Source organism: Chelonia mydas, chromosome 1 (assembly GCF_015237465.2).
Source record: "Chelonia mydas isolate rCheMyd1 chromosome 1, rCheMyd1.pri.v2, whole genome shotgun sequence".
In the NCBI taxonomy this organism is placed as follows: Eukaryota; Metazoa; Chordata; order Testudines; family Cheloniidae; genus Chelonia; species Chelonia mydas.
The window spans coordinates 239,939,585-239,953,746 of NC_057849.1; the positions used below are offsets into that span (position 1 = coordinate 239,939,585).

The 14,162-nt window shown below is 43.0% G+C and overlaps 1 protein-coding gene across 10 annotated transcripts in view; it reads right to left on the reverse strand.

The window, feature by feature from the left end:
* Nucleotides 1-14,162, reverse strand: part of WNK1 (WNK lysine deficient protein kinase 1) — a 169,562-nt gene that overhangs the window by 54,357 nt on the left and 101,043 nt on the right. For 4 of the 10 annotated variants that reach the window (XM_043540290.1, XM_043540284.1, XM_043540305.1 and 1 more), the window contains 8 exons: nt 12,336-12,413; nt 9,560-9,703; nt 8,080-8,553; nt 6,601-6,882; nt 6,400-6,453; nt 5,812-5,909; nt 2,200-2,362; nt 1,287-1,403 (listed from right to left, as the gene is read on the reverse strand). In XM_043540290.1, coding sequence (XP_043396225.1) covers nt 1,287-1,403; nt 2,200-2,362; nt 5,812-5,909; nt 6,400-6,453; nt 6,601-6,882; nt 8,080-8,553; nt 9,560-9,703; nt 12,336-12,413 — 1,410 coding nt within the window. The remainder of the gene's footprint in view (nt 1-1,286; nt 1,404-2,199; nt 2,363-5,811; nt 5,910-6,399; nt 6,454-6,600; nt 6,883-8,079; nt 8,554-9,559; nt 9,704-12,335; nt 12,414-14,162) is intronic. The other 6 variants (XM_043540308.1, XM_037877892.2, XM_037877938.2 and 3 more) reach the window with 4 other exon arrangements.

The window sequence follows — 14,162 nt, forward strand, 5'->3', positions numbered from 1 at the left end:
ACACCCTGATACTTCTGGGTACCGCACTTTGGAGCCACTGGTATAGAGGTGGCTGAGCGCACTGGGGAACCCCTCTGGCTGGCCAAAGACTCTGTTTGAGGGCTTGGAGCCCTTTTTCTCGAGCCCTTAAGGAGGGAATCTGCTGATTTTTTCCACAATTCTACCCCAATGGAAGTCGAAGGCTCCGGAGACAACATGTGTCCTGGATAACATCTAGCATTGGAGTCAGCTGGTGGCTGAAGTGCTCTCTCCATCAGGAGGAGTTTTAACTTCAGATCCTGGTTTGGCTTTTTTTGAGACCTCGCCTTGAGCTGCTGACAGAGGGTGCACTTTTGTGGATATACGATTCTCCCAGACACTTTACACAGTGATATCACCCTTCAAAAGCAAAGAGAGCAGAAGAGTTTTTTGTTTTTTAATTAAACGGAGAGGTTAGAAAGCCTAAACTACTAAATGCCCTCCGGGAGGGGGCGGGCAGAGGGTTTCCCAGAAAGGGCAGGAAACATGACATAGAAGGGGTTTTCCCCCTTTTTTTTAAATCCCGGAAAACTAACTATTAAGGGAAACAAAAGGACTAAAACTATTACTTATGCTAATGAAGCAGAGAATGATGAGACACCTGCTTGCTCCATTTGAGGCCAAAGGCAGTCAAGCAGGAACTGTGGGCAGTTTGCCCGCACAAGATAGCCTCTGGGCAGATCATGAGGGAAGGAAAGCACATATGCGGGCAGAACGGACACTACAACCTAAAATCTTCGATTAGAGGCACAGGGGCTCAGATACACCTACACTGGAGCTCCCATAGGGACATTACTTGAAGAAGAAAATTAAGTTCCCCAGTGACACGAACGGAACTGCACTTGGAAGAGTTTTATATTGTATTTCCACAAATGGAGTTTACTGTTTATTAGTTCAGCTCACAAGAAGCAGTAAGAGATTTTTAAAATCCTAGAGTAGAAAGTTAAAACTGTTTTACTTGAAGACACTGAAGTTTGAAGATAGAAGCTGACCCAAATCCTCAGATGAACTAGTTGTGCAAATACTGGACCAAACATGTTGGCTTTGGACACTGTTCTTTACCACTCAGTTATTACGGAAAGATTTTGCTTCTAATATTAGTAACGTGACTGGAAGAGGAGACAGACTGTAGTGCACAGGGAAGCCATAAGAATAGCAGTAATTCCAGAAGGCAGGTTAGATAAACTCTAATCTAAGGTGATTTGTACAACTAATACAGTTAACAAGATCACGGTCAATTCTCCATCTGCACTGGAGATGTAGCTCACCATAATTGATGCTATTTCCTCCGGGTTGTCACCGTCCAAGTCAAATTTGAAAGTAACCATTTTCCGATTGTGTGTCTCTAGCTGGCATTCAACCACACGATCACCCTTGTTCGAAACCTGAAAGAGAAGAAATATGCTTTCCAGCCTGAACTGCGGAACACAATGGAACATCACAAACTACTAAGCACAAGTGTGCAGACATCTCTTGTTCCTAAAGCCCGGGAAGGCCAAGTGCACAAAAGCAACAAGAGATCTCCAACAGGGCCAACTGTACTGTACTCCTCCTTGAGCCATTCACTTTCCATTCTCAAACACAGATCAGATGCACTGAAGGGCAATGATCCTCTTAGGGATTCCCAACTGCATCACACTTCAAGCCCTCTTGCTCAACATAGACCATCTTTCTCTAGAACTCTGACTGACGTGTAAACCTTTCCTGCTTATGTCAAAAAACAGTACAAAAAGTCTGCCCCAACATTTCAGGAAAGTCATTAATGGTAATAGTGAAGGTAGGGTGAGGTTTCTTAAATGAACTCCAGCCCAGTCAACACAGTCTGAGGGCAAGGCAAATGGCAAAGCAAATAGTCTGTAGCAACTACTGGCATCAGTGCTTCCTGAATGACCATGTTCTGCTGTGCTTAATGCTCCGCAGAATATCTAATAGCTCATCTTTGGAACACTATCTGACCTCCAAAGCAGGAAGAATATTTTGTACACCCCTATATAGTGTCCAGCACCAAGAAAAAAGATGGGGTTGAAGCCTAGCCACTTCACATTGGAGGCTGTTATCAGAATTTAGGATACAAGGGAAACAAAGGATACCCCTCTTACAGAACTTCCCTACCCACCATCCTGAAAAGGTCAAGAAAGACATTACCCACTACTACAGTCATTGAAATAAGCCATAACTCACATTAAGAATTCTCAGTTTTGGTCTAGCAGTCTTCTCGTGCCGAGAGCGGCTCCGTACAGACTTCCGATAATGGCGTTTGGTGGTCCTCCCTTCATGTCTCCCACTAGATCCTGGTACATTCTCATTCCCATCACTCATCCCTGAAGCAACATCAGAATGTGCACTAAAACCAAAATAATTAATTTTAAGTTTTAATAATTTTCACAAATATTTGAACTTCTTTAGTGTGTGATGACGGAATTCCCCTCTTAACCCAAGAGAGGGTGGCCTCTTAAGAGCAACATTGGTTATTCTTGTGAGGACAGGGTCTGAGGAGGATAATCCTTTAATCACAAATGGTTACTTGAATAATAAATATGTAACCACACATGAAAGGAAGGGATCCATAAAATATTTTTGTGAAGTAATCCATTTAAATATATCTTCTGGATGAAGCATCAAGCTCTGCAAGGCTCAACCCCTGAATAAGTATGAATATCAGAGGAATGAGTAATCCCCTTGCTTGATGTGTAATTGCAATAGATTGGCATATCAGGTGTGACATTATCTGATTAAGATATGACCATGTATATCATTGTTGCTACCACTGTTATACAATTGCAACAAATCTTGTACAAAGTATGTTATGTGAGGTGTCAATGGAAAAGTTATGATTTGCTGAATATGATTATCCTATTAGTATGCATATATTTTCATTTCTGAAGTTATGAATATTGACTGTATACCATAAACCTGGGAATCCTGGATGCCCCATCATCTCAGGCATTGGCACCCTGACAACAGGATTGTCTGGCTATGTAGAGTCCCTCCTCAGGCCCTACGCTACCAGCACTCCCAGCTATCTTCGAGACACCACTGACTTCCTGAGGAAACTACAGTCCATCGGTGATCTTCCTGATAACACCATCCTGGCCACTATGGATGTAAAAGCCCTCTACACCAACATTCCACACAAAGATGGACTACAAGCCGTCAGGAACAGTATCCCCGATAATGTCACGGCAAACCTGGTGGCTGAATTTTGTGACTTTGTCCTCACCCATAATAACTATTTCACATTTGGGGACAATGTATACCTTCAAATCAACCCACATGGCCCCACAGTATGCCAACATTTTTCTGGCTGACCTAGAACAACGCTTCCTCAGCTCTCGTCCCCTAATGCCCCTACTCTACTTGCGCTACATTGATGACATTATCATCATCTGGATCCATGGAAAAGAAGCCCTTGAGGAATTCCACCAGGATTTCAACAATTTCCATCCCACCATCAACCTCAGCCTGGACCAGTCCACACAAGAGATCCACTTCCTGGACACTACACAGTGCTAGTTAGTGATGGTCACACAACCACCACCCTATACCAGAAACCTACTGACCGCTATGCCTACCTACATGCCTCCAGCTTTCATCCAGACCACACCACACGATCCATTGTCTACAGCCAAGCTCTACGATACAACCGCATTTGGTCCAACCCCTCAGACAGAGACAAACACCTACAAGATCTCTATCAAGCATTCTTACAACTACAGTACCCACCTGCGGAAGTGAAGAAACAGATTGACAGAGCCAGAAGAGTACCCAGAAGTTACCTACTACAGGACAGGCCCAACAAAGAAAACAACAGAATGCCACTAGCCATCACCTTCAGCCCCCAACTAAAGCCTCTCCAACGCATCATCAAGGATCTACAACCTACCCTGAAGGACGACCCATCACTCTCAGATCTTGGGAGACAGGCCAGTCCTTGCTTACAGACAGCCCCCCAACCTGAAGCAAATATTCACCAGCAACCACTAACCCAGGAACCTATCCTTGCAACAAAGCCCATTGCCAACTGTGTCTACATATCTATTCAGGGGACACCATCATAGGGCCTAATCACATCAGCCACACCATCAGAGGCTCGTTCACCTGCGCATCTACCAATGTGATATATGCCATCATGTGCCAGCAATGCCCCTCTGCCATGTCCATTGGCCAAACTGGACAGTCTCGACGTAAAAGAATAAATGGACACAAATCAGACGTCAAGAATTATAACATTCATAAACCAGTCAGAGAACACTTCAATGTCTTTGGTCACTCGATTACAGACCTAAAAGTGCCAATTCTTCAACAAAAAATCTTCAGAAACAGACTCCAACGAGAGACTGCTGAATTGGAATTAATTTGCAAACTAAATACAATTAACTTAGGCTTGAATAAAGACTGGGAGTGGATGGGTCATTACACTAGGTAAAACTATTTCCCCATGTTTATCCCCTCCCCCCCCACTGTTCCTCACACGTTCTTGTCAACTGCTGGAAATGACCCACCTTGATTATCACTACAAAAGGACCGCCGCCCGCCCCCTGCTGGTAATAGCTCACCTTACCTGATCACTCATTACAGTGTGTATGGTAACACCCATTGTTTCATGCTCTCTGTGTATATAAATCTCCCCACTGTATTTTCCACTGAATGCATCCAATGAAGTGAGCTGTAGCTCACGAAAGCTTATGCTCAAATAAATTTGTTAGTCTCTAAGGTGCCACAAGTACTCCTTTTCTTCCCACAAGGTAGTTTACATCCAGTCTAGCCAGCATACTGTGAATGGACTATTCAAGTTGATGGCCCATCAACGAACCCAATGGGCCATGGAAGAAGCTTATCCCCACCTGATAGACTTTCCTGTGAACTTTCCAGGCAAAATATGGGTAATGGCCCCTGCTATGACTCATCGAAACATGCAAGGGCATGTGACCAGCTCACGTGACACTGGACTCCATCTTGTGACTGTACTTTTCCCAGTGACTGTACTGACAGCAAACCCATCATATGGCAGAAAGTATAAAAGGCCCCAGAAACATCTCCATTTGGCCTCTTTCCACTCTGATCTCTGGACTATGGACTTATACTAATGGGAGCTTTCTAACCAAGAGACTGAGGACCATCCAATCTTTTGGAAGGAGCCAGAGACTTGACTTAAACCAGCAGTTTTATGCCATCACTACTTCAAGCCTGATCCAAGAACTTTGCAATTATTAGATACTAAAAGATTGGCAACAGTGTGATTATTTGGTAAGATCCGAGTTACATATTGAGCTGGGTATGTGGCTGGTCCTTTGGGACAAGTACCCCCCTTTGGTTGATGAAATTGGTTTTAAATAACCACTCATCATTAAGTCTAGTGTCTGGGTGTTGGAACAAAGGCTGGGATGCCTAAGGAGACTGCATTTCTGACTTCTCATTAGCCAATGTAGTGAGACAAATTTATTTTTGTTGATGGTTTGGTATATCTTATGGAATAACAACCACCAGTTTGGGGGGGATGGGGGTGTTTGCCCTAATTCTCAGCAGTTTGTCATGAATCTGGTGTTCTCAGTTGTGACCCACTGACGCACAGTAACATCAGGTCATTGCACACAATCTGTGTGCCTTCTCCAGGCCCTGATTAAAAAGAAGAGGCTTGTAGGAGTTCAAGAGAAACCTTCTAGAAAAAAAATGGAAGTTATTTCCTCAGTTTATGTAGAAAATATCCCTAGTAAAGAACAGATGCCAGAGAGCCACCAATGGAAGAAACTCCTCTCAACCAACAAGTTCAACTTGGCAAAACCCACTGGTTACCTGTCTAGTGAGGAGACCAATGGGGTAGTCTGTGCAGGATGTTGCTGTGCTGGTGGTACAGATTCTGAAGGAGCAGCCTGTGAGGCCCCCTGAGTACCCTGAGAAGAGAAAACAAAACATTCTTCAAGCATGCCAATGAGTTATTTCTTCATTTCTCACCACAATCAACCTTTTAATATTTTTTCCCCAATCAAACTTTGAAGCTAGAAAGCACCATTTCTCCAGAATAATTTATAACAACCAGGGTCTAGTCAGCTCAAATCTGACACCCAAGGAAGAGGGCTCTAGTGCAAGTCTCATACAGAGCGGCCTGGTGAGGTCAGCCATCCCACCTGCTACATTGTGATACTACAGCTTGCCATGCAGCCAGCGTCTTACTAGCAGAATGTGCAACAGGGAAGCCAACGCAGCACACAGACAATTCAAATCTCTCCCCCCAACAACAGCAAGGCTGCAGGGAACATGTATAAGAGAGATTCTCAAGGGCTACCAATGGCAGAGTGTCTCTCAGAAGACAAAAAAGGATCTAGAGTACTAGCAAGAAGAAGTGAAGTGTTAACAGGTTTTTGCCTCTGGGGGCACACTCACTTCCCAACAGAACAGCCAATGGCAACAAGGTCCCCACATTGGCATGACATTCTGCTGTAAGAAAAAGTCATTTGAAACATTAGTTCATTATGTCCAACTGAATACCATCACAGAAGGGGTTAATTTCCCCCACAAACAGTGCAATGTAATTCATGCCCTGAAATTTATAATTTACACAGAATTTGCAGAGATTACATTTACCTCTAAAGCTCCCTGCTGTGAAGATGCAGATGAGACCTGCTGTGCTAAACTCACTGCAGGCTGTGGCACTTGAACCTGTCCTCCTAGACCGCCCAGAGGAACTAAAATGTTCTGTTCCACATAAGGCTGCACCATTGCAGCAAGATAGCCTGGCTGAGCCAATGCATCAGTGGGTAAGGGAGGGGACAGTACTGCAGAAGGTATGCAAACAGAGGCCACAGCAGAGGAGGGAGCAACATTTGAGTCTCCTGGGTATTGCGGCGGCAGCCGAGGTGGGAAGCCCTGTGACAGAAATGAGGAATCTGAGTTAGTGCATTTCAGGGGAAGTTAGGAAATCAGCAAGAAAGGCTGAAAAAAGAAAACATGGCAAGTCAAGCTGCAGGGGCATGTTCCAACCTGAAATCCTTCCAGAATGTTCAAGCACCTCTAAAAATAATTTTTCCAAGAAGAACAGAGCAGACTACCCAGGTAAACAAGTTCACCTCCAGAACAATCATGTAGTATAAACAGCAAATTCTCTCTCAGGGCTCTCACAAAAGAGAAGAGTTTCCAAGTCCCTAGTGGGTAAATGAATCCTCACCTTCCAACTCCCCCATAGTTATCCATGAAATCATGAAGTGGAAAATCTGAAGAGCTTGCAGGCTGAATGGCCACTACTCAGACAGGATACGCAACTGCTGCTGGTAATCTCTCTTAACTAATAGTGTTCCTATAATCTCTCTGCCCTTTCCAATCTCAGGAGGTGGGCTGGCCTGAGTGCCAAAAAACATTGCTACACACCTCAAGTAAATAGTACTTGCTATTATCTGCTGTTGAACAGCACATTTCAATGTAATATATATTACATTACAATAGTGGCGAACATTACATGTTGGACCTATATTCCCATCACTATGCAGTTTGTCCCTTTTATACTCTGACTGCAGTAAATGTTTAACTTCTAAATAATCAAACACTGATTAGCTCCTGTCCATCATCTCAACATTCCATGTTTGCATCTGATACTTCACTTATGTCCAGGGCTCACAGTTTGGTTTATTGCTAAGATATCAATTTTCCCCCAATGAGTTGTGCCAAAAGACTGGTGTTGCCAGACACCCCACACAGTGTCTTTCCAGGACACAGACCAGCATTTCGATGTCTTTGGCGGGGTAATAAAATATTATCAATTTTCAAATTCATAGTTGTCACATATAGCAGAAAAAAATACTAGCTCTTTTAGAGAAATTCCATTGCCAATAAATCCATAGTTAGGTGTCCAAAAACAAAATAAAATTTCATGAAACTATGCCCTCTTGCATACAAGTGCAATGAGAGAACTCATCTGTTCATTTTAAAAAAAAAAAAAAAGACAAATGTGGGTTGTTCTCTCTCTCCTGCCAAATTCGGGTATTGGCAAGTATCTGCAGCATGCAGATCAGGTCTAGTGCCCCAGAGGAACAGAAGATGAGAAGACCTCTTGCTGGCTTGCAACAATACCTGATACAAAGCATCTCCAGCTGGAAGTGCAGTTTCAGCAGCTTGTCCAAGGCTGGCTGGTAATCCCATGGACTGAACAGCTGGCTGCAGGAGCTGTGGGAGAACCTGGCTGGGCAGCTGGGCCGCAGACTGTAGAACAGCTGGAAGCTGGCTAGGGACAATGGTTGATCCTACAGGGATAGCAGCTGCTGCAGCAGATGTGGCCAGAGTGAGTAATGGCTGGTTAATGCCAGCTGCCATAGAGACAGGCAGAGACTGGAAGCCTGGCTGAGCCACTGACGCATGAGGTGCCGCTATGGGGAGCTGAGAGACTGAGAATTGGGGGAGCAGGGAGGTTGACAAGGGCTGTCCCATAGGGAGAAAATGAGAGCCAATGGGGATGGTTGGGGCAACTGATGGTTGAGGGAGAGAAGGTGCTGCAACAGGTAACTGAGGTTCGCCTTGGATGATCGGCACTGCTTGGGAAACAGGAAGCTGGGGATGCAAAGAAAATAGAGATAGACTTTTTAGGAAGCAGGGTTGCAGAAAGCAGATTTTTAATGTATGAGTCAAAGAAAAAAGAATTATTTAAGTTATCACACCCTTTAAGAGTGGAGTGGGGAAAGTAGTTGGTAAAGAGGCTGGAGAGTGGATTGCTGTTCCAAAGGGTTCTCATTTTGCAATTCGTTCCTGAGGATCTCTAAACCACCTTTTGCAACACGTACGTTGTGTTGGGGTGGAACAGCAAGGTCTGAACACTGCTGCAGCATCAACATGTATGTAAACGGACTCTGGTCCTCTCTCATTCTAATTCTACAATCAATCCTCTCTCCCTTGCCACTGTCAGCATACAGAGAATGGCAAAGGTCATGTCAATTGAAGCCAGCAATCAATTGGAAAAGAAGTTCAAACGTACAAGCAACAAAAACCCTTTTAATTTATCAAAGCTCACATTCATGGTACCAAAAAACGTGAGCCAATCTGAAATAAAACCATTCAGTAACAGAAGCATTTTGGCCAAGGAGTGAAGGAGGAAGGCTGGTAGAAAAGAGGAGGACAGTTCAGAAGAGGCAGTGTACATGGCTCATTAACTGGAGAATGAATTTTTGATTATGAACACAAATGTAATTTGGACGGAGTAGGTTTCTCCTACATAAAGTGTCAACAATGCCACATGAAACACCTCAAAGTGCAAGTGACACATTATTTTAATCTTTGCAGAAATTGTGTCTTGTCACATTTTAGACAATGTGACAAAGATCTCTATGTAAGAAAGGCCTCCTTTTTAAGTGCTGTCGCTTCTCAACGGAACCACTAAGCTTCTGCCACATATTCCAAAGAAAGATTCCAGGCACAAATTTTTTAAAACATAGTATGATAATCGTGTCACCTCCAGCAGTATTTTCTGAACCATTAGGAAAGAAGGCAGACCAATAAAAGGGGCAGCCAACAAAGGAAGAGTGGAGAAATCTCCTAACTGCAAAAGACCAACTTTAATTACCTGACTCCCAGCTGGTACCTGAGGCATTGGCATGATCAATGGAGTCTGAGAAACTGGTTGTGATGGGGTAGATCCACTGGAAACTGATGACTGCTGCAGCTGGTACTGTCCTGTCTGCTGGGAAGGAGCCAGCTGCTGTGCACTCTGTTGCAAGGAGGAAAGACGGCAAGAGATTATTTTCTCTTCAGATAAAAACGTTCAGATTTAGATGCATTTGTGTAGATTTTTCCTAGGTTTTCACTCTCTCATTAAATACAGGAGATAACCATATACGATAGCTGTTATTCAGCAGTATTAAAACAGCTCTGGCACTAACACTGAGCCCTAATATTTCACTAGTTACAATGGAAGCTAACACATCCTGTTAATAGAATCAGTGTAAATGCAAAAACAAACAGAATATTATTCAGCATAGAAAATATTTCATATCATGAAAGCCAGATGATCAGACAGGGCTACCTAGAATAGGCAGATGTCAAAGATGTCAAGAGAAGATGTACAGTTTTTCTGAGTGGAACCCCTGTTGTGTACCTATCAGAAACACAGATGTGGGAACAAGTACAGTAACTCCTCGCTTAACACTGTAGTTATGTTCCTGAAAAATGCGACTTTAAGGGAAACGATGTTAAGCGAATCCTATTTCCCCATAAGAATTAATGTAAGGGGGGCGGGGGGGGTTAGGTTCCAGGGAAATTTTTTTCATGAGACAAAAAGTTGTATTATATATACACATACACACAAAGTTTTAAACAAGCAATTTAATACCGTACACAACAATGGTGATTGTGAAGCTTGGTAGAGTTGGTGAAGTTAGAGGGTGGAATATTTCCCAGGGAATGCCTTACTGCTAAATGAGGAACTAGCATTCGGCTGAGCCCTCAAGGGTTAACACATTGTTGTTAATGTAGCCTCACACTCTACAAGGCAGCACAAATGAAGGGAGGGGAGACAGCATGGCAGACAGACAAACAGAAAGACACACCCTGTGTGTGTGGGGTGGGGGAGGAGAGAGAGAGAGAGAGAGATGCACATTGCCCCTTTAAGTACACTAACACCACTCTAAGTACATTGCCTTTTTAAGTACATCAGGAAGTTGAGACAGCAGCTGCAGCCAGCAAGCTCTCTCCGTCCTGAGCCCTGTCATGTCCCCACCCTGCTCTATATGGAGAAGGGATAAGCACGGGGACACCCTGACATTAGCCCCACTTTTTCTTCCCCCCCTGCATAGCAAGCAGGAGGCTCCCAGGAGCAGCTGCAAGGCAGAGGGCAGGAGCACCACATGGCAGTGGGGGGGAGGGACAGCTGAATTGCCAGCAATTGATAGCCTGCTGGGCAGCTGCTGCACAGGGAACTTAGGGGAGCTGATAGGGGGGCTGCCGGTCCACTCTGGTTCCAAGCTCCCACCAGCTAGCTGCTACGGGCTGCTCTTCCTGCAAGCAGTGGACAAAGCAGGCGGCTGCCAAACAAGGTCATAAGGGAGCACTACGCAACCTTAAATGAGCACGTTCCCTAATTGATCAGCAACATAACAACGAAACAACGGTAACCAGGACAACTTTAAGTGAGGAGTTACTGTATATTAGACAGCTAGTAAGACCGATTTCACATTATCCTACAGTTACACTCAGCATAGCTGCTTAGCATTAAGGCTGTCCAAAGTCGTCAAGTTTCAGAGTAGCAGCCGTGTTAGTCTGTATTCGCAAAAAGAAAAGGAGTACTCGTGACACCTTACAGACTAACAAATTTATCTAAGCATAAGCTTTCGTGAGCTACAGCTCAATGAAGTGAGCTGTAGCTCACGAAAGCTTATGCTCAGATAAATTTGTTAGTCTGTAAGGTGTCACGAGTACTCCTTTTCTTTTTGCAAAGAAGTCAAATTCAAAAATTAAGTCTGAAGTCTACTTGCTACTACACTTTACATCATGACAATAGGGTTGTACACGATACAAACTTCAATGCCAGAAGGACAAAAGGGTAAGCTACCATAAGATTGGTGTTTCATCTTCATGTTTGCACCTACCCAATCATTTTGTTAGATCTTAAAATTACTTACACTGAGAGTTAGTCTAAGCTCTCTTTTCAAATAAAAGAGAGATTAAACACCTTCCTGAAAGGCATAGAAGATAGCATTCACAAAAAGATCCTACAAAATAGTTGAATCAGTGCCCAAGTAACAAAACATGTCTTTCAGTTATTCAGCACTTTGCCCAAAACTTAGACATAAGTCCTTTCACCATACCTCATGAGAAGGTGCCCATGCACAGGGAACCTCACTGAGAAAATTTGGAAGGCCATATTCTGCAAGCACTATAGTCCACTTGTACTTAGCTTACAAAATTAAATCTCAGAACCAAGCGCACACTGGAACTAGATGTGGTAAAGTTGAGGTTGTGAGGGTAGAGAAAACGTACACCTTTATCTACTCAAACACATCAAGAGGATCCCCATTCAAATCTGGCAAGCTTCAATTACATATTTTAGTTGAAAATAAGCCATCATGTAAAAAAAAAGTCACTAGAATATTAAAAAGTTGGAAGCTGTGCCTAGCATCTGCACCAACAAGCCTATATCTTTTCTATTTTAACAAAAATCCTCTTCCCTTGCCCACAACCTGAAATTTCATAACTTTTAAAACAATTCTGAAAAGGCAATACTGAAAACATTTAAGGAGAACAAAGGAGGCAGCTATCCTCCTGTTCACTTTCACCCATAAAAAGCAAGCTGCAAGTTAAACTTACTACACATCCGTCCCACCTTTAGGAACAGTTATTCTTACCTGCTGACTTGGCTGTGTAGGCTGGGATGGCACTCCCACCGATATACTACTTGAGGCTGGCTGGCCTTGCACCTGTGTCTACAGGGGAAAAAATGGAAACAGGTAGAATCATACTGGGCAATTATTGGCTTCTGCAACAAGCATCTATAATTTCTGACTAGGATGGTCTAATTGGAACAAATTTCTAGTGAATCCTAAACAATACTATGGTTTAATTTTAATATGGAGATATTCAACAGAGCAGAGCATTATGGGGAAGTGATGAGCTCTATTTTGTTAAGCTTTCCAGAAAAACTAATACAAAAAAAACCAAAACAACCTGTGAAAACTAAAACAGCCCTCCACATTAGGCAAGTCAGTCTATCAGTTTCATCCTTCCGCAGTGTTTCTTTAGGATCTGCGTCAAGCTGTCCTGGTACAATAGCCGGGAACAGAAGCATTAAATTTTACATTTACACACTGTGAGCACACTTAGGTGGCCAGGGGTAAAAGAAAGACAATGAAAAAAGGATATGAAATCTGTATCCTTGAGCATCAGTTGAAGAAAGATACAGAGTTCTAGACCAGTATTAAAGTGTGTGTGTGTGGTGTGTGTGTGTGTGGTGTGTGTGTGTCCTGGGCTCACTCATGTCAAAAATCCACACCAAATCATTTCCAGATTCTCAACACTAATAAATGTTCAGAGCCTATCAGTTGGATCAGCTGTCGGAGAGACAGAGGGTTCCAGTCCACAGAGTCCTACCTAACACAAAAAGACCTCTTTGAATAAATAAGCAAATAAAAGAATGGATGAATGACATTACAAGTGAATGTGGAAGAGACTGAAGAAATGGTATGGTAACTAGCCCCTCAGCAGTTTTGTTCCCACTTGACTAAATATCTTGCTGTATCAGAAACTGGGACATACAGTAACTGTACACCTTAGCATAGCCCAGAAAGCAACGGTCACCCAGCTCTCTTTTTTAGTTTGTCACTCTTCAGTGGGAAGGCTAAAAAAGTAGAAAGTGTCTAGTGCATTTAGAAAGTTGCATAAAGTACTGTATGAAATATTATTCCTTCAAATTATTAAAGCCACAAGATTTCCCTTAGACAGTGTACAAACCTGCAGTATATTGTTTCCATTAATACTTTTGGAAAGCATTCCTGTGATTTAAGAAAAAACCTTGGAAAGCATAACACCATCCAGGGAAGCTTTTTCTTTTACTCTTTTAATAGTTCCTTGAAGGTTTTGCCTATTTGTTACAATTTAAATGGTACATACCAAGATAATACCTCTTCAATATGAGGACACACTAAGTCCTAAATCATGCACTATTTTAACACATTAGTCACGAGCTCTTAATAAAATATATCTCACATATGGATTATCTTCCTTATTTTGGGCTACCTTCCCAGCCATTTGTTTAGTCTTTAACGTACAACAAACTTCAGTAAGTGGTTTCCTATGTAACAGTATTTATAGGGTAGTATAGTCCCACATTGTTTCAAAGCACTTCACTAGACTTTCACTCCACTTCACTCTGCTTACAGTGAAGATTCACTATGCTCCCTTGGAGTGCAACAACTGTCAGATTAGTGCTTAGAAGCTGCATTCTGAAACAGCTATCACCACAATCCTCTACTTGTGTTGAGTGGGTGGGAAGAAAAGCAGTCTCCACTACCCCATGAGGAAAGCATTCAGACTGAATCCCTGGTTCCTGACCTTTCTACATCTATATACTGCAGAACAACAAAGCTCCTTTTCTTCCTAAACATCTCCTCCACTCCAAAAAATGGGCTAGCTCCACGTGCAACTGCAACAGTGAAGAAAGTCTGAACTTCACTGCT